Source organism: Megalobrama amblycephala, linkage group LG13, assembly GCF_018812025.1.
Source record: "Megalobrama amblycephala isolate DHTTF-2021 linkage group LG13, ASM1881202v1, whole genome shotgun sequence".
Lineage (NCBI taxonomy): Eukaryota > Metazoa > Chordata > Actinopteri > Cypriniformes > Xenocyprididae > Megalobrama > Megalobrama amblycephala.
The window spans coordinates 28,997,585-29,018,350 of record NC_063056.1 but is presented as its reverse complement, the minus strand read 5'-3'; the positions used below and the strand labels follow the sequence as shown (position 1 = coordinate 29,018,350).

Genomic DNA, 20,766 nt, shown 5'->3' with positions numbered 1-20,766 from the left:
CTCTAATGTGCCCTGAGGACCTGGAGGGATGCAGTTAATTAGATGAAACGATTTCTTGATTTCTATACAACTATTGCTAGTCGGTACACGAAGAAAACTGTCATTACACCCCTGTAAATAGATCATCAGTACAAAGCATAACAACACTGTGTGCTTCTGCCTTTGGACCCTGTAATTTAGAAGTGTCACTGGACTCCTGTTACAATAGCTTAAGCATCAATATGCATTTGACCTTTCTGTTTCAGCATTTAATAACAAACTAGTTTGAGGAATCATATTAACACTTTACAAGTGCATGCTTGATTCCTGATAATGTTTTAGTAAGTAATTTTAAATGAAAGAAAACCTTTAAAAACGCAACATTTATAAAATGAAAACATTTGAAAATTGAAATATGTGATTTCTTTTTCTTTTTCTTGGTACAGTTGAAAGATAAGCTGGTGGATATTTAAAATATTGGATTAAAAATACAAGTGTTCGTGTCTTTTATTTGTCTAACACCTCAGCAAAACTAGTTTAGTAAAAACTGTGTAGCTTAACCTGAAGTCAGGGCATCGAAGAAAAGCTACAAATCGCCATGTGCTGCTGTTGTTACGTTTAATCAATGTTGCTTTAGGTGTCCTAGAAAAATCTCACTAGGTGGCACTACAGGATAAGGATAAGCTTTAACACAATCACAGTTTTCATATCAATTCTAGGCTTAAAACATGTTGTTTTCTCAAAAATGGAGAAAATTGTATCACTTTGTAAACTTTTTAAAATTAGTCTAGCTGTAAATTGTCGATATTATGGAAAAATGCCTTGACTTTATTCTCTGAATGGTAAGGAGATTGAAATTTGCACGGTACACTTCCAGGCAAAGCACCACGGAAGACTCATAGAAGAGCACCCCAGTTCACCATCTTTAGTCATGACGAAATTATAAAAGATATTACAAAGACGACGTAATGTCTCACATTGGATCCGTAAAATATAGTATTTTTATGGTCTGTTATTCCCAAAAGGATACTAAAATAACTGCATTCTTTGCAACAAGAATAGAAAAAAATATATATGCGAAATAAATTAATGTCATATAAGACAATGCCTATCGAGGTCCATGTTTTGATGCCACAAAATAAGTGACACTTTAAAATAATAGTGCTTCATCTATAACTGTTCAATTTACAAAATCTACCAAATTAAAGGGTTCAGTTTTTCTAAACACTGGTCGAACATTTTATAGGCTACTGCCTTTACCACAAAATCAGCGTGTTTTATTAAACGTAAGAAGACAGGACACTGCCTTAGCAAAACATCTCAGTGTCAGAATTCAAAAGAATAGAGCTATATCTTATATAGGCCTATATATATATATATATATATATATATATATATATATATATATATATATATATATATATATATATATATATATATATATATATATATTTTCCATTTCAAGGAAAATAAACAAAACTTCTCGGTTTGCATTTGTTGTGGTTTACACATTTCACGCTCTCAATTTCATTTGCAACTGCGTTAACATATCAACCCATTTGAAAGCGAAAGGCTGTTTTGTTATTTCTGTTTTACATTTTAAAAATTCGTTGAAAAACATGACCAAGACGTTAATAAATACAGGGTTTTTTTCCACATAATTTTTTACACCCGACGACATAAAATGTCAGTTTTGATTCTTCGATTTAAAAACATCATGTAGCCTACTACAAAAATCAAATTTCTATCACAACCTCTGCGCATTTTATTTTACCCACAAATTCATCCAGTTCAACGTTTGATGGAGTCTTTCTGACAGAGGAAATAAAACGACAAATAAATAGCTCCCACAGTCTTTGCAGAATTACATGACAGTTTGATCAATTCATCTATGTAAATGTTTCTTTTGAAAAACAAAAAAGTAGAACGATAATAACAGATGTCCCTGGAATTTCTGTGGAATAGATTTACACAAAAATATGAATTAAAATAGAAGCAAAATAATACAATAAGAAAATAAAAATAATAATAATATTTTCTGATTGTTGTATTGTATTTACACATAGTGATGTATAGCAAGCCCCTTGGAGAAATCTTTCCATTTTTCAAATCTTCCAGTGTTTACATTTTCAGTAAATCATCACTGCATCGTGTCCCTATAAATGCGAACGCGGGACTACCACAATGAAGAACCATAAAGCACAGGAAATAAAAACAAACAAACAAACAAACAAACAAACAAACAGTTAAATCCAAAATCCCAAGAAGGCTACCCTTTTACTATAGCTCCAATGTTGGGTAAACGTGGAGAATATTTAATAATAATAATAATAATAATAATAATAATAGTGCTATGTTTCAAATTGATATGCTTGATAAATGATGGAAATATAAAATACACAAAACCGCTTTCATACGAAACAATGAAGAATCGTTTGACTTGAAATGAAAATATTGCGGGTCACATCACTTGCTTTTCCCTTTCTCCACGATATTGTGTAAATAATCTCTATTTCAAAATAATTAAAAAAGACATTCAAATGATTCAGATATATAATATTGAATTCGTTGGGTAGAAAATAGTGCTAACATTGTTGAAGACTGAACATTGTTTACTATACATAAACATATAGTAAAGTCAGCTCATAATTTATAAAAAAGCAGCTGAATGTGGGTTAAAAAGCAACTGACTCACGCAAGAGATAGCAAGCAATATTCGGCTAAATGACTATAAATATAAAGGCAAAATATACCAGCTCTAATGTTAAAACAAATGAGACCAAAATAAAATAAACAAAGACCTCTAAAATCTTTTCCAAATTCAAAATAATACGAAAAAGTGCTCAAGTGAGAGAATAACGTAACTATGTCCTTTAAAAATTATACAATATGTACAGCACTGTGTGGAGTCCTGTGAAACAATTGTATTTTATGGTAATATGACTAAATCGAAGGAAATGCCAGGTTTCTATCACTAGCCCTTCGGTGACCTGTCTGCAGCTTGATGCTAGAAGTTTCTTCTTATTTTTCCAATTTAGACCCATCCGTATTGATAAGATGGAGAAGGAGACCAGGATCAATTGTGTGAGACTAATTTCTTGGCGCCAAGACTACAACATCTGTTTAGTGTGACCTTGCACCTCACTCCACGAGTAGGCGAACTGGTACATAACCATGCTGTATCTAAAATAATAATAATGATGTTTAAAGGCCTTTGATCCCAAGAAAATTGTTGAACGCTCCGGGGTGGATGCATGTCACACTGATGTTGTTTTTTCAATCGAATCGATGTTCACCCTCAGTCGCCCACAACAAAAGTAAAAATGGCGTGTACTATTTGTCAAATGCTGCAGCACTAGTCACTTTTCAGGCTAATGCTGCAAAAGAAAATGCCGTGAATGTGTCTAGATGTAAACTACTGTCTATGGGACACCCATGCTCGCGTTTGAGGGACATTTCGCTCGTCTCAAAGTGTTTGATAAATAGTAGGGTTACACCTTAAAACTGCGTCTTTTCACAGTGCTGGGTATTCACAGAACAACCGTTCTCTTTGCTCGCGCGGGGAACGCACGGTCCCCTCGGTTGCAGCAGTACGAATTTTGAGTAACATTGAAGACGGATATAATCTGCTCTCCCGCCTCAGTAGTCTAAACCGCAGCTGCTTTCATTTTGGATAGTTCCAATGTGAACATAATCATAAATGAAGACTGAGGCAGTCAATATGATAGATATGTCCTTGTTTTTGAAATTGTTTTTGTTTTTTTTCTCACTGAACTGGCGTCTGAACCCCGTGATGCGGCGGCGTGTCTCCGTATACGTCCTCGGTACCCGGTAGAGGTCCGCCAGGAGGAGTCATCCGTTTCTCTTTCTGTCTCCTGTTACAAAACCAAACCCTCACTACCTCTTTTTCCAACTGCAGACTGTCCGCCAGTGAAGTAATTTCCGACGCGGCTGGCTTTGGGCACTTAAGGAAATGGCTCTCCAAAGCCCCTTTGACGCTTACCTCGATGGAAGTCCTCTTTTTCCGTTTCCTCCCCTGCGCAGCTATCTTGTCCAAGCTCGTGGGACTGCCAGATGTGGAGTCTGCCTCCTCCAACCACTTGTTCAACAAAGGCTTGAGCTTGCACATGTTTTTGAAGCTGAGTTGCAGGGCCTCAAACCTGCATATCGTCGTCTGCGAGAAAACATTTCCATAGAGCGTTCCCAAAGCTAGTCCGACGTCCGCCTGCGTGAAGCCCAGCTTGATCCTCCTCTGCTTGAACTGTTTCGCAAACTGCTCCAAGTCGTCCGAGGTCGGCGTGTCCTCGTCCGAGTGGTCGTGGTGACTCTGGTGCGGCTGGTGCTGGTGCTGGGACGGTGGATGGCCGTGGTCGCTGAGATGCGGGCTGTGGTGGTCCTCGTGCGCGTCGCGCATGCTGTGGTGGTGGATGCTCTGGCCGCTACCCGGGATGAGACCGTTCACGCTGAAGCCGGGCTGCGAGTAAATAAGGCTCTGTCCGTTCGAAGTGGCCATACTGGGGATGTGAGCTGCCGTCGTTGTTCTCCATGCCCTTGAATCGTGATGGTTCCCGTGCGTCTGATGTACCAGGTGGGGTGGCCGCGACTGATGCTGTAAATTGCTGGAATTGTGCATGTCGTCCCGGGGGCTCTGCACCGCTGGCTTGATGTCCTGCTCGCCGAGGGGACTGGACGACCACGGTCCTCCTTCTCCGTGTGACAAGGCTGTTATCCACTGGTGCGCGTGGCTGAGCGGGTGACTGTTGCTCTGCAGTGAGTAGTCACTCTGCAACAGGGTTTGCGCGTCCCTGTAAGCCGTAGCTTGCTGCATGCTCCCAGGCTCCGAGTGTACAATAGATGGGCTGGAGGTGAGGATATTGTAATGATTGGATGCTGTAGTCGCCATGACTCTCGGAGCCGGACTGATCGCTCCTATTAAAGGAACCTTGCATTTGACAGTTACTCTTTTGCCACAGGCGTCTCCCAGGCTCTTTGCCAAGTGGACGCAGCGGCGCGCACCTGAGCTCCGCCCCTCGTCGACGCTCATTGGGTGGAAAGGGATGATGGACGCGCTTTTTTGAAGGCAGCCTTCAGCTCATTGGATGCTCGAGAGTCTAAACAAACACTGCCTCTTTCCCTCAAAAGAACTCCGTGTCCTGCAGCACCTCTGAAATGTGAGGGACCGACGGGCCACCAAGACCGGAGCGAAGAACATCAAAGGTTATGATTTTTATAACTTGGAGAGAAATTCATTTCAAACTTGTCTGTTATGGAATTTGCGATTGAATGCGTATGTATCTGTCTTATTTATTAGAATTTATGCATTTGCCAAAAAAACAAAAACAAAAAAAACAATAAATGAAATCTATTTTATATGATGTCCTTTCATACATTTATTGATTTCAGGTTCTGGGGATTCATTTGTCAAATAAGGGAAACGATTTAATCTTTCTAGCGCGATGTTTGCTGGCTTAACTATGAGCAAGGTATTTGGACACAGTGAACTTTACGGACTTCACAGTATGTTCATAGTTTTAGGGATTTTTTTTTTTTTTTTTTTTTTTTGCCGCTTTAGACAAGGAAAAGGTGTTAACTCATTTTTAAAATGTCGTTTGTCTCATTCAGACGTTTGATTTTGAAGAACTGCCACAAACAAGGCTTTAACGAATACCTGGTTTTTGGTCACCACAGGCAATAACTTCTTAATGAAATTATGCTGTATCTGGAGAAGATTAGTCAAAGTGAAAATTTTGGAACCTCGCAAACAACAACAAAATAATAATAATAAAAAAGAAACAAAAATTGGTATTTATTTTGAGGAACGTATTTCATTTAACATTCGTTTCTAATACATATTTTATATACAGGCTATATATATTAGTGTACATTACAACAGTTTTAAAGTAAGAAATAATGAGAAAGAGAAACTTGACATTTTGTTTTATGTAGTCATTTTTCTTATGTTTGTTGTTTGCAGCGTAAAAGTTTTACTTTACCATCTCATAAACAAATGATATAAGCGTTAGTAGAGACATAAAATGTGAATGAAAGACAGCTGCACTTACACAAAGTAAAAGACAATTATTTTTATTATTGAAAAAAGCCACAAAAAAGGCAAGAAAAAAACTCCCATATGAAACGTTTTTAGGTATAGTTTGCGTTCACCTTAAAGTGATCTCAGAATATTTTTTTTAAATTTTTTTTTTTTTGCCGTTTTGTTCAAACAGATGATACAATTCACAGACAGAAGCACATGTTTCAAAACCTAGTGGTGCCAAAAACATGCCATTTATTAGGAGTAGTAAGTGACCAATAGGTTTATTTTACTTTATGTCTAATTTAATTTAAATAGAATTATATAAATAGAATTACTCCAAACATCTAATGGGCATTTTTCAATAGGGTATCTAATTACAATTCTCTTTTAGCTAACAACTGTCTCTATAAATCTAAAAAAAAAAAAAAAAAAAAAAAAAAAAAAATTCTCTGGGTTTGCATGGTGTACACACGTCAAAGGAATATTTCAGAGGGAAAAGAGTGGGCCGTTTGGGACCGCAGGTGTCTAAAGCTGACCAGCTGGCTCCTCTGTGAGCCTCTGTAAAGAAAAGCACACGACATTGTCCGAGGAGGGGGACATTTTTTCAGCAGCGCTGCTGGTTGCTATAGAGAGCAGTAAATTAAACAACGCCTCATACGTCACCAGTATCGCCTCCTCTGGAAGGCTCCACGTAAATCAGAATGGGTAATGGACAAAAGACAAAAAGAAACAAAAAAGACAGAGAGAAAGATCAGCTGATTTTAAGGAACTGTTTAAAGGCAGTAAATAAAGTGTAATTTGCACAACTAATGAACTTTGAAGCAGGGCGTACAGCACCTTCCAATTACGCATCACTGAACAATAGACTACATGATAAACAAGATAGAAATCCCAATAAAATCCATGACATAGGTCTGCAAAAACATTCAACACATTTACCCTTACAAATTCCAGTCTTTTACATAGGCTAAGTGAAACATATTAATTAAAATAATTTTTGCAACTTATAGAAAAGAGAAATAATAGCCTATTTGGTGTTTATGAAATGTAAAAGTGTTGTTTTAATGTGGGCATACACACTCATTTTGTTTGAAATCTTTCAATTGATTTGTTTCTAGAAAGGAAGGGCCTATAAAGCTTCTAAAGTTCTTGTTGCACAGTGGTCTAGATTTATAATTTTCCGATATCAAAGTAAGATTTATAAAATTACACAAACACGAAAAACCCTGAGGCACATATCAGTCAACCAGGGAAAACAGGTAAAAGACGCAGGAAAATCTCGGCAGACAGCCTATTTGTGTCAAAGCGCGTGGGGGTTAAAGGGCGTTCCAAAAACGAAAAAAAGAAAACTTTAAAGACACGTTCCGGAAATTCATCCGCGTAATAATGAACATCATTGTAGCGTAACAGTGAAATCACCCAAATCAAAAGAACATTTATGGCAATTAAGGTTGTAATTCAGAGAATTACCACAACGCCACAGAAGCTTAAATAGTCGTGTTGGGAGAAAACCAAAGCACATTACTTTAATGGTATAATATGCAAACTATGGATCGTTCAATTACATGGCTTAACAACGCATAAATGATGCGAGTCTTGTTATTTGGACTGTGGGGTCTATGGTAATTCATTTGGAAGGGCCAGCGCGCTCTCAAATACAGTGAAATCTATTTCTGAGCTCCGGGAGCCGCTGCCAAACTACATTTAAGGGAATAAAAATTAATGACAGAGAATCTGAGCGTTAAATTAACAGTAATTATATGACCCGCATGCTGTAAAGATTCCATTTTTTATGGTCTAATTAGGTAACTGTCTCCCCATACATCAACATATTTCCCTCTGTGGATTTCACACAAGATCCCGGTCATGTTCAAATACTGATTGAAAATAATTAATTACATTTTACAAAGACATGCTTTAAATCACACAATAATCAAACTCTTCTCCTAGTTATGCTAATCATTGACGGTCTGGTCACCTGAAACCAAGCAAAAGCTGGGATTATCAAAATATCTAAAAATGAATGCAGATAGGAAATTGGGGGTGGGGGGATGTCTTAGTAGAAGTAGCCTACATATTGTTTCATACAGGTAGCCTGTATAGAGGTTTCAACAACGTTTTCAAACGTACAATAGGTTTTAGTTAGATTACAAGTTCGTCTGAGCGTGTACTTTATAACTGTTGCCAAATCCGCAAATAAGCAGGTAACCATAGCAACAGCACGCCAGTCACGCGCTTTCCTTTGCGATAAGTGTCTGGCGGTAAGTCAGTAAGCTAATGCACCAAAAATCATTAATTACATTACAAACATAGAATGAAAACTTTAGTTTTTTATTTAAGAAGTATTTTCTTTAGGTAAACAAGCTATTTTCGTTGCGAAAAAGAACCTCGACAGGTTGCGCCCCCAAAACTACCACTGTTTACATTAGGCCTACGTTTCAAAATGAATTTAAAAACTAGCTGGTTCCTGAAAGTAAATATATAATTCGCACACTGAAAGCCGGGTTGCATATAGCATTCTAGAAAAAAGTGAATTAGTTATTAATTATAAAAAGGAAATTAGACCGTGCGCCAGACTGTGTGTGATTGCTGGGGATGGGGAGAACTAACTCTGTCAGTGGGGGAGCATCCTTACAGCCCTTGTTGAACAGGTCTTGCACCGAGAATCTAGTAATTCCATGCAATTAATCCACACAAAGACATCGTTAAATCTGCCCCTCACTACAGTTGGCTACCGATTGTCTGCATCCATTGTGGGGGGCGCAAGAGACCACCCCTGTGAGGCAAAGTGGAGACCTGTTATGCGATCCATCCACGCACCAAAAGTGACTCCAGCAAATTCAGACACTCTGTATCATTCCATTTGAGCAGGATCAGTAGAAGAACTGTGGTATTTTATCCTCCACACAAGAGCCATGATCAAATGACACAACCTACGAGATGGAGAGAAATCATCTATACTTTGCTTTATTTACTGTTATCCCTGAATAAATAACCCTGCCAAATAACAGACTGACTGCCTGAATTAATTTGAATCAAGCAACTAAACCTTTAATCACTTCAACATGCTTTCCAATGAACAACAGGTTGCAGACAAAACCCCATTTTAGGGATTTCAACTATGCACTTGCAATATTTCATTACATTACATTCAACTTTTTGAGATGCAGAATTAAAACATTAAACTGATTTTCAAAACACGTCTACTGTTAAAGCACTCAATACTTTTTGCTAATTAAAATGGTTTATTATTTATACTTTAATTAATTATAAGAAATAAACAGCACTTGATGTACGTTCATATGAAACATTTAAGCATGTCAGTCCAAATAAAGCTGTTTTATTGTATGAAGCTGGTTATTCCCCATCATGGCTGCCACCATGTTAAAATTCATCAAGTTACCATTAATAATAATAATACTAACATCAGTTACAAACTTCATGCAATCAGTCCCAAAGGAGTCACTATAAAGGTCAAAACCACTGGTACTATTGGGATGAATAACAGACAGCTAAATAACAACTTACTGAGAGCACCTTTAAGGCTGCCTTAGTGACATTCGAAGAGTCATTTAAGACTTAGAATCCTAAAAAAAAAAACCATATCTCAAGTGACAAGTTACTTCAGAAACAGTACATGTCTTTTCTATTGGTGACTCTGGTTGTCTTCAAATGAGGTTAGCACAGCAATCTCAGGGACAGTTGTAATGCATCAAACACATTGCTAGAGGGATTGTAGGCAGGTTGCCTACCTGAGATATACCGGGCCTACAAACTCCTCTCGATCTGTATAGAGACATGAGCGAGCTCCTGGTCCCATCGCTCATGTGAAGCTCGATTAGCCCCACGTGTCTCGTTCTTCATATGTGGAAGTGCAGCAGATGGTCGGAGATGCACCGTGTTACGAGGCTGCGGCGGTATGTAACGCTGTTCTAATTGAAACATCAATATTGCAGCAGAATCCCGCGGTGGAACAACACTGCAAGTTTGGACAAAGATTACAGATGAAAGTTCTCCTGGAAATTACATCTGGGAACAGTTTTCATGTAAATCACTTTATGATCCTTAATGTAGTGTGGATTGCATATGTAAGCACTAAGGGATGGGTTACCAGCATCCTTAAGACAATAAAATAGTCATCATGGCCTGCAATGCTTTTAATAGTAACACTTTGTATGCATAAATAAGATTAGAGACACACAGTACAGTAAGGTGTTCATGTGTTCAAAAGTCTTATGCCAGTTTCAGACTCCACAATATTTTTGTCGGTCATGATAGTCAATGTGTCAGATTATACGATTTTGACTCCTAAAATCTTGTCGTGCCGTGGACAAGAAACATGTCAGACTAGACGTTGCTACCCGAACATTCATCGTGTGCCGTCTTTAACCGCGTGCATGCTGTGATCGAGAAGAAGGGACTATGGACGGACAGAAGGTGCAGTGAGTATAAACAAACAATGGTGAGCAGTGTGTCAGAAAAGCCCAAAAGTAGACACATATCTGGATTGCATGGATATTTGTATTTCCTCCAAAGAGAACTGAGGTAACATATGTTTTATTTACCTTTTTTCACTCGCGGTAACTTAGTCTCTTGAGGAAACATCATAAATACAGGAGTATTGTTGCTATAGCTCCACAAACATTTCCTCCATTGTAAATTCCACCTAGCAGGAATTATACTATGTTCTCTCTTTCATTTTGGCATGTTTGAAAGCATGTAGGAAGGAGCTTCTGAGCTTCTATTGGCCAGAGTCACACGTGACAGAACTCGTCGTGGACGACCGAGAAAAAAATTAAACATGCTAGTCTTTCTGTCGTGACGTCGTGAAGCATCACAGACGCGGCATCGGTTGTTATCCACGATGACACTACAAGAGCTGAAACAATCTAATCTTGTGCCCCGATGCCCATTGTTGTTTACGAATCCCCACGACACCTACATCAAGCAGATCGTGGCAAAATCAGGCTAAAATCGTGTAGTCTAAACTGGGCGTTAAAGGGATAGATCACCCAAAAATGAACATTCTGTCATCATTTACTCACACTCATGTTGTTCCAAACCCATAAGGCTTTGGTTCATCTTCAAAACATTATTGTTAATTGACAAGTTGTTACATCAATAAACTGTACATATAGGTTCAGAGCATCCATTAGGAACTCACTCAGCATCTCATGCACACGCGCACAAGCAAACAAATTCACACATGCACAGTCGCTCTCTTAAGTTTGACCTTTTGGACAAGTTTGCACTGCAGCGGAGACATGAGACTTGTACTTGCACCAGTTGATCTTGAATCTGTTGCTTGATGTTTACTGTAGTGGTTTGAGTGTCAGCCCGATATATGGGGTTGAAGTCATGATTTGAATGCATCTCTTTGGATCGCTGAGGATGAAATTCAAAGCTATTTGAATACAGACAACAAGATTCAAGAATTTTGCTCTATCTGACCTTGCTGTTTGAAACTCCAGACACCCTTCCCAATGTCCACCCCAAAATGGTAAAGGTTCTCCCCACATTAATGGATAAAACAAAGGACATCATTTGTAGGCCAAGTCTTGTCTGAGCCCTCTCCTCAGCCTCCGTCAACCAATCCAATACAGCCCTAAGGAAAATAACCAAAGCTCTACGTTTGGACTGAGGTTGGAAGGTCTATTTGCCTCTCCGTCAAGCATCGATTTATCCTACTCTCCAATTTATTTCTCCTCCTCGTTCCTGCGATCCATAAGGCTCCTGCCTCTGGGGGAAGAACCAGAGGAGAGACGGCGAACAGCCTCCCAACACATTCAAAACCTGATATACAGCCTTCCACAACATAAACCGATATGTACCTTTACTTCACAGAGAAGAAAACATCCCTGAAAGCATCTGATATAAAGTATGTTTAGCATTACCCAGACTGTCATAAATTACAAGGTGCTACACATGGTTTTTGCTGATTTATATATTGATAAATATGTTGCCAATATTACTGAACTTTGAACCATCAAGGGACTTCCTTGATCCTCATAATGCAATGCCAATCAACATAAATCTTGCATGCCAGTTATGCTGAAGAAAACAATCGATAAAAATTCAGAGACATGGCTTGGAAGGTAGTCCACATGCTCCAATATGTTGTGTGGTCTTGCATATTTGCAGTATGATCAGAGTTTGAATCAACCTGCGGTAATTTCCCATCCCATTTCCCCCTTTTCTCTTTATAGTTTTCTGTCACATCTCATCAGTGCTGTCAACAGAAGTGACATAAATAAAATAAAAACAGAAATGGGTTCAATGGGTACTATTCAAAAGTTAGGGATTGGTAATATCTTGTTGAGCAGAAGATGTTTTTATGCTCACCAAAGCTGCATTTATTTGATCAAAAACAGTAATACTGTGAAATATTTTTACAATTCAGGAGCCATTATTCCAGTTTTCAGTGTCACAAAATCCATCAGAAATCATTCTAATATGCTGATTTAGTGCTCAACAAACATTTATCATTATAAATGTTGAAAACAGCTGCTTAATATTTTTGTGGAAACCATGATACATTTTTTTTAGGATTCTTTGATGAATAGAAAGTTCAAAAATAAGCATTTATTTGATTTTTGTTAAATGTCTTTACTCTTTACTGTCACTTTTGATCAATCCATTGCATTCTTGCTGAATAAATTAATTTACTGACCCCAAATTTTTCAATGGTAGTGTATATTAGCACCAAAAGACATCTAAAAAAAATAATCCTAGCTATGACTAATACAAACTAAGCCATTATTCTAAATTACAGTAAAAGGGGAGTGGCATTATGAGTATTTTAGTTATTATTTATTGGTATCATTATGAGAAGCATTTTGAACATACATATAGGCCAAGAGATTCCAATGTGTGCTGTATTCATTACCCAACAAGTAAGAAATCATATTTATTCTGGCCATATCTATTTTTGCAAAGAACAGTCCTGATGTACAGATGTAAAAACAAGCATCTCTCATTCCTGAAACAATCCTTCACAAAAGAGTCCTGAGAGAGGCCTGACATGCTCCTATACCTGAAATGGATCAATGCAGATTTGGGCAGGGGAAATTGAAATCTATAGGAAATTAGATGGTTTCAATGATTTATTGGAATACTAAATCAATTCAGGCTGTCATACTGTACCTTCAGTGCTACTTTGAGGCTGCTGGGATGCCGTCAGAGTGAAACTTGAAATATCATAGGCCAGTCAGATGCATGGTGAGATACTGTTTCTCATGACTTTGAGAGAGAGAGTTTAAGAGGTCATGAACTGCATTGTTTTATTGTTTTAGAATGTTTCCTAGTGTGCACTTATACTGTTAGTATGATTTTTACATCAAAAATTGCCATAAGTTAGAAATAAAAGGCATTTTTCTACCCTGATTTTAGCCCTCAGATTTAAATGCTCTGTTTTTGCGTCTGCTGTGAGACTTCAGTGTAAACGCCCACTGCTGTGATTGGCTAGCATCTTTGCAAATGAAATAGTTCAGTATTACATGTTTAACTCTCTCGAAAACTTTTGCAAAGCGATTGCAAAGGAAGCATTCTTTGATCGCTTTCTATTTATAATTTAATCACAGTTTAATTTAACAGCTTATTTTTATCCTACTAAGAGAAACAGAAGTTGACTGTTAAGTCATCACTGGTTTGATTTATTGGCACATAGACAAAGAACATCTGACTGTACATAAATCAGAACAAATCATAAATCACTGTTTACAGATCAGGCATTAGAATTAACACGGTTACTTACATGTTGTTGCATTACTGTCGAGTTCATATCATAAACGTCTGTTTGCAAAGCCTGCTCCAAAATTGTGACTGATTTACCAAAGACTCCACAGTATAATGTACCGCATAAATGCTCAACTGAGACATTGTTGAAAATAAATAAAATAATCACATTCCTAGAATTGGCAATTATTTTTAGTCCAGTGAGTGATCCTGTGCTTTTCTCTCTTCCTCATCTCACTAACACCAAAGTTGCAATGGTGAAGAAGGTGTTAATTTTCTTCTGCAGAGGTGGTCTTTCACCAGTCTATTACGTCATAAATAGGCACATTCCAGGACGAGTCGTTCGCTGGGCTTGGTGACATTAAAAGCTGTTTTTGGACTAAGTTTTCAGTTCTGAAACTTACAAGAAATTCTTATATCAAAAGCTGAAGGAAAATTTGATTTCTCAGTTCATGACCCCTTTAAAGTCTGCCCTCTGAAAGAGTTACACAAAGTGAAAATACAGAGAAATTCTAAGTGCAAACCCCCAAAAGGAGACCAAGACAAGAAAAGGAATGGAGAAATTGCAAAATGAGGCCTAAAAACTTCACTTCTTGATTCGGAGGAGGAAAAGAGGGCACAATTCCATCCTCACTTGCTTTGTCCACATTTAATTGCTTTTTTTTTTTACAGACGTGAAGGGAAAAATAACAAGACAACAAACCCCCCTCCAAACATAGCAGCGACAGCAGCTAATGGAGGGGGTGTAATTGTGAATGGAGGCATTCATCTGGAGATGCGGCTGGTAAATTGCTGCAGACAATGCATAGTGCAAGGATGCTCAGATCGCCGGCGTTTAGAGACGCTGGGGTAATTGCCCCTCCGCAGAGATGGAGGGAAATGAGCGGGAGAGAAAGAAGGAGATGGCGAGAGAGGGAAGGTGGAAAAAAGTGGATATCAGAGATGGGGCTGGTGAGGACGAGTCTAGAGACTGAAAGGGAGAGCGTGGAAGGAGAGGAAGAGGAAAGCGAGTGTGTGTTTACATGGAGAGAAGATGATGTGGGGGAGGGTGACGACTGCGGTGAAATAGGTTCTCAGCACTGCACTTTGCAGAATAAAATAGCCGTCAACCCAAAGAAAATGGTATGAAGGCAACACTGTGTACTCAAGTGCAAAATGTCCTCAGATGCACGCTACAGAGAACTATATCAGAAGTCTAGACATTAACATTTAAAGAAAACATCCAAGGTCACAAACTCAGGAAGAAAGCGCGTAGTCGCACACAAACAGACGCACACAGCAAGGGATGAAAAGAAGAAAACAACAACAAGCATTCACAGACAAAACACATCTGTCAACAGAACAGCATCCTCACTAGAGAGAAACATCAGGGAGTAACAATTCAATTAAACACATCATCCTGGTTAAATTATGGCTACATAATCACTGCAATTCACCATTGCCTAGAATTACAAATTCACAACACAATGGGCTGAAACGCAGCAAGAGAGACAGGACCATTGATAGCTTTGGCAGAAACGAGATGGTGTGTTTTGATACACTGAGCCGCTTGCAGCTATTAAAGTCTGAGGCTGTGTGAGGAGTTTTGAACTTCTGAAGTTATATTTTCATCAGACACCAGCACTAAATGTCTCAATCTGTATTTAATTAGCCAATATATAGAGCTGTTCTGTTTGTAGTCCTAAAATGTGGAATGGAATTAGCATTTTCAAGCCATGGCTTCCCTTGGGAATTCCCTCAGGAGATATATGGGGTTTTAAGAATGATGGTTTTGGATTTATGAGTAAAAGAAGGTCTGCGGTTATCATTATTGGAAGAGAAATTCTAAGTTTTGTTCTACGACACAAACACATAAGTTGCTGAAATGAAAGCTCTAGCGTAAGTTCTGCCAGGAAGACTCAATGTTACGTCACCATTTAGTTTAGAGCTAACCAATCATTATCTTGCACTTTAGGCTTATATAAGATTGCTGACACATGTTTGAGTTTGCAGATGCTGACGCTAACCTTCACCTCCATCCTCCCCACCACCACCAGGATGGTCCCTGTCCATACCTCCCAGGGGGGTCGGCTATGCCCCTGCCTTCATCTTCAGGCAGGAAATGCAGAGTCCGCAGCCCTTCAGGATCTGAGCTACGGACGGGGCCTACGCCAAAGAACTTTTACAACATTTTGCTTGCTGATTGTTAATAAATATGGTTGTCATGTTTTCTTACCTCCCCGAGTCTTCCTGGTAGAACTACAGCTACCATAAGGATGTAGTCTACTGTTTGGGGACAGTAAGATGTTTTGTTTTAAAGAAAATATATCTTTAATTCAGATAAATAAAATAAATGAAGCCTTTGTGAGCAGAAGAGATTTCTTTCAAAAACATTAAAAAGTCCTTCTAACCCCAAACTTTTGAATGACAGTGTACTTTGTAGAACAGAGCAGGAAAGTTTCTTCAAATGATGTTAAACTATTCATAAATCCAAACCAGCAATCTAAAAGCCTATTGAAAATTCCACCCATGGCACATTAGACTAACACAATGACATTGTGACTACATGAATTCAATTGTATGTGCAATATGTAAGTTAAGCAAAAACTGCAAACATAAGATTCAGGGTGATTGGGACACTTTTTTGCCATTGAGATTACTTTTTTCTCTGTATTAAAAATGTATTTAGTTACCACTTGTAGTGCACTTATGGGCTCAAGTGTACTACAAGTGGTAACTAAATACATTTTTTGTTGTTGTTTAATACAGAGATAGTATGTTAAAAGCACATTTTAGTTCATATTCATGGTGTCTCAAAATAGCACAGTTGAGTACACTTAGATGTTCTTAATTTTTAATATATTAAAGGGGGGGGGGGGGGGTATAATGCTATTATAATGCTATATGGCCAAAGTTTCAAAACACGAGTTGGACGTATGACGAAGTATTTCTGTGCCAAAAATACTGTTCCAAATCCTCACGTACGGGCACTTCTCCCATAAGAGCACGCGCACATGTCGGCCAGAGTGAGAGAGCAAGATCACGCCCATCAACGCGCTTTGTTCGGCTTTATGAAAGTCATCAGCAGCGCTGCACAGGACTGAGAGTTAATCTCAAGATTAACATGAGATTGGCAGAAACTGTGTGTGATCCCCCCCCCCTTTAAGTACAAAATTAGTGTCTTTTATAAATTCTCACATAGCGCGCCCTTTCACGTGTTCTAGTGCTTGAATACTGACATAAGAAAGGCTTAACATCTGTGATGATGCAGCACTGACCCGTCAACTGTACAGAGCGGCGTTCACGTTTGTTCACTTACATGTTCTCATAACATTGCATTGTTAATTCCTAAAAATGTTACTGGCCATCTGGCAATTGACACAGTTTCACAGACTCACCACCGATTTTTACTCGCATTTGGCGCTTGGTGAGTATCAATTTTAGGCCCTGTATATAATATACATCAGAGCCGCAACATTGTGCTTAACACGAATGTTCTGACACATCAAGCAAGAAGTCTGACTTGTGATATTTCCTGAACCCTGTCCCCCATCATTTCCCGTCCACTCTATACTACTCCACTCAATTATAAAATATAATGAAAGGTGTGATAGGAAATTAATGTTGAAGGTAAAAGACTATTTAAAAACTGTTAAAAGCAAAAGTTAGCTTTTAGTTTTGCCTTTTTGTGTAGAACTGACAAAAAGTTTTCATAGTGCAGATCTACAACCTTTGATTTTTGAGTCATGTTAATGCTTTAAAACAAAGGTCCATAATAGTACATTTAAATTTGAATGATTTTACTACTGTGCATGTGCTGTACTGTATACTGGCTATTTTATAACAATTAAAAAAAAAAAAATAGTTCATCCAGTCAGATTTCTCTTAATGAAACTGAAACGATCAGAAGAAAATAAGCTATGTATAAACATAATTATTTATTTCAAAAGGTCTTGTGTGTGTGTATATGTGTGCTTAGAACAGTTGGCAGATGGACAAGCCGTGTGAACTGTGCTAATGCTCTGCTGAGTGTCCATGTCTCACCCCTAAATACCGTCCCCTCCTCGGCATTGTGGTTAACAAGAAGGTAGCTGGCGCGGCACGGCCGACACACACCGCTGACACGAGACGGCCGGGGTCAGCAGGGGTCATGCGGTAATTACACATATAACTCCCTCTGTGAGCAGCAGGCCGGCTGAGCTTACAGCCACTGGTTACTGTGACACACACACTCTCACGCAGAGCATCATATAGTGCTGACACACGCTGAGAGTGGCCGGTGCTCACACGGTGAGAAAGTGATTACAAGGCAGGAGGAGACAACAAAGCGAGCGGAGACGAAGAGGTGCTGAAAAGTGTGATTATTAGCAGTACGCACCGGCAGGGTGGAGGTCTGTGTGACTCTGCCGGTCCCAAGCAAGCTCTCGAAAACAAACCTGAAGCCTCTTTAACCTGAAGATTTCTTCTTGTTTGTGCTGCCTTCACTGTGTGGTCTTGCTCGCAGGCCGTTATTGTACCCTTGTTATCTATCACCTGTAAAAAAAAAAAACACCAAAAAATGAAATGTCTGTAATTTCCTGACCACATGTTTATTATTTCATGCATTCCTCAGGATTCGAACCCATGACCTTAGTATTGCTAGTGCCATGCTCTACTTTTAAAGATTACATTTTTCAGTTTCAAAGTACTATTGGCATGATAGTCTTACATACAATATTGGCCAAGCGACAATACACATACGTACACACACAAAACATTTAAAAATCTGAAAGATAACAATAATAAAAGTAAATCTATACTCTTAAAATCTTAAGAACCATAATAATACAATATACACAATAAAGTAAAATGCAATTAAATGCAACTTTCAGCAAAATATGAATTGGCATACTACTCTTTTCTACAGACAGTGAATGAACTACTGAGCACTAGCAACGCCAAGGTCATGGGTTCAAATCCCAAAGTATTAATTGATCAAATGTACTTTATACCTTCAATGAAATGTAATTCGCGTGGGATAGAAGCTTCTGCCAAATGCATAAAAGTAAATGTAAGTAAGATATGTTCCTGGATCAATGTCCTGGAATAATATCCCTCTGACTTTATTGGTAGTTAATGATTAGGGATGGGTTAAAGTTAGGACCGAGTTTGAACATTATCGTTGCTCCAGGACAAACAAAACATGTTGATCCAGGGAATTGTATTTCTTGGCAAAGTCATTGCCACCAGATGGGTAAAACTGTGGGTGGTGTAGTGGTTAATGTAAGCAAAAAGTAGCAGGTTTGATTCCCGGAAAGAGCAGCCTATTTGCTATCACCATTGTGCCACTGATTACGACACTTAACCCTGGATTGCTCCAAGGGGACTATTCCAGACATGAATACAGCTACTGCAAGTCACTTTGGATATAAGCATCTTCTAAATGAACAAAAGCATTGTATTTTAATATATTTTTATATAATAAGGTAATAGAATGCTTCATATATCTGCAGAGCAGAACACTTGAAGATGCTTGTAATACAAGAGTAACACCACATGTTTTAAGAAGGATCAGGTCAGAAGATCCCACAGCTGAGCACAGCATTGATTTGTTGTGGGTAAATAAACCACTGGACATCACTGGTGGATCAATACCCTTTCTAACCTAACCAAGAGAGAAGCAATACATACAGCAATGCTGTTCACTTCCTTCAGCATTTACAGCATTTGTTAAAGATTTCAGCATGCATTTTAAAAACTGGGACGTCTATCCCAAATCTGTATGAACCTTGATGATGTAAATAAAATATTAAAATAAAATTACATAAAAAATAAAATAAAAATTTATTATTTTTAGTTAATTATTTTAATACTTTTAAAAGCATTTTTTAAATATTTTTGAAACTGTTTTTTGAAGTCTCTTATGCTCACCAAGGCTATGTTTATTTGATCAAAAACACAGTAAAAACAGTTTTATTTTGAAATTCTGATTTGGTGCTCAAGAAACATTTCTTATTATTATTATCAATGTTGAAAACAATTGTGCTGTTTAATATTTTTGTGGAAAGATACTTAATGAATAGAAAGTCCACTTTATTTGTTATTTATTTTAAGTCTTTACTGCCAGTTTTTATCAATTTAATGCATCATTGCTAATTAAACTATTAATTTCTCTTAAAGAAAATCTGACCCAAAAGGCAGTGCATATATATATGGGTCATTGACGAATAAGGTTTTTAAAAGTGTCAAAAAATATAATTGAGATATAATTAATTTAGAAGTTTTATTAAGTATTAACAATGAGATTATGTGGTTTTTATAATCAATTAACACTGCTTTTGTTATTTATTACGAGATGGGCAAAATTTGTCACCGAATGACACTCGGTTTTACCGAATGACACTTTCGGTTATACCAAATGACGATATTTTCAAACAATGTTAACGGGCTGATATCTAGCTAGCTAGCTAGTTACCTTGATAGCAAGCCAGCAAAAGGACATTCAAACGTTTTATATTTAGTACAAGTTTTTAAAATATTACAACATTTTCCAAGTTTTATAGTGGTTGTACCGAATGACCTGATATTTCGGGACATGCTTACGAGCAAGTGAAAACTTTTACATTTTTCAAATAGTTAAGAGAGAATTAGTTACTTTGCAACCATTTGGTCTTTTGCAGGTGTCTGAATGATGTCTCATCCTGTCACATGATATTGACCACATGACTCCGAATGACATCAATGAAATTCATTTTTCCGGACATTCTTTCTCACAACAAAGCAACGACTTGTTTTTTATTATTATTAAGGCCTTTGGACAAAAAAAAATTACCCATCATGTCACTGACCCATATATAAACTTGTGTCACATATGCGGCATCACAGTCCATGAAAAGGGCCCAATGAATAATAAAGACATGCAATGACACTTTGAATTGTTTCTAGGACTGTTTCTCATTCTCAGACATGAAATGTGACATAGATTATGAGTTTATCACTCAACATGAGCAATACAATATCACGTCATGGAGGAGCGCTACATCTAAAGGCACTCAGAGAAC

General features: G+C 38.0%; 1 protein-coding gene across 1 annotated transcript; it reads right to left on the bottom strand.

The window, feature by feature from the left end:
• Window positions 1–1,715: 1,715 nt before the first annotated feature.
• pou3f2b (POU class 3 homeobox 2b) lies at window positions 1,716–5,023 on the bottom strand. The gene has a single exon (XM_048153242.1). The coding sequence runs from the start codon at window positions 5,021–5,023 to the stop codon at window positions 3,746–3,748; it is 1,278 nt and encodes a 425-aa protein (XP_048009199.1). The 3' UTR covers window positions 1,716–3,745.
• Between the last annotated feature and the right edge of the window lie 15,743 nt (window positions 5,024–20,766).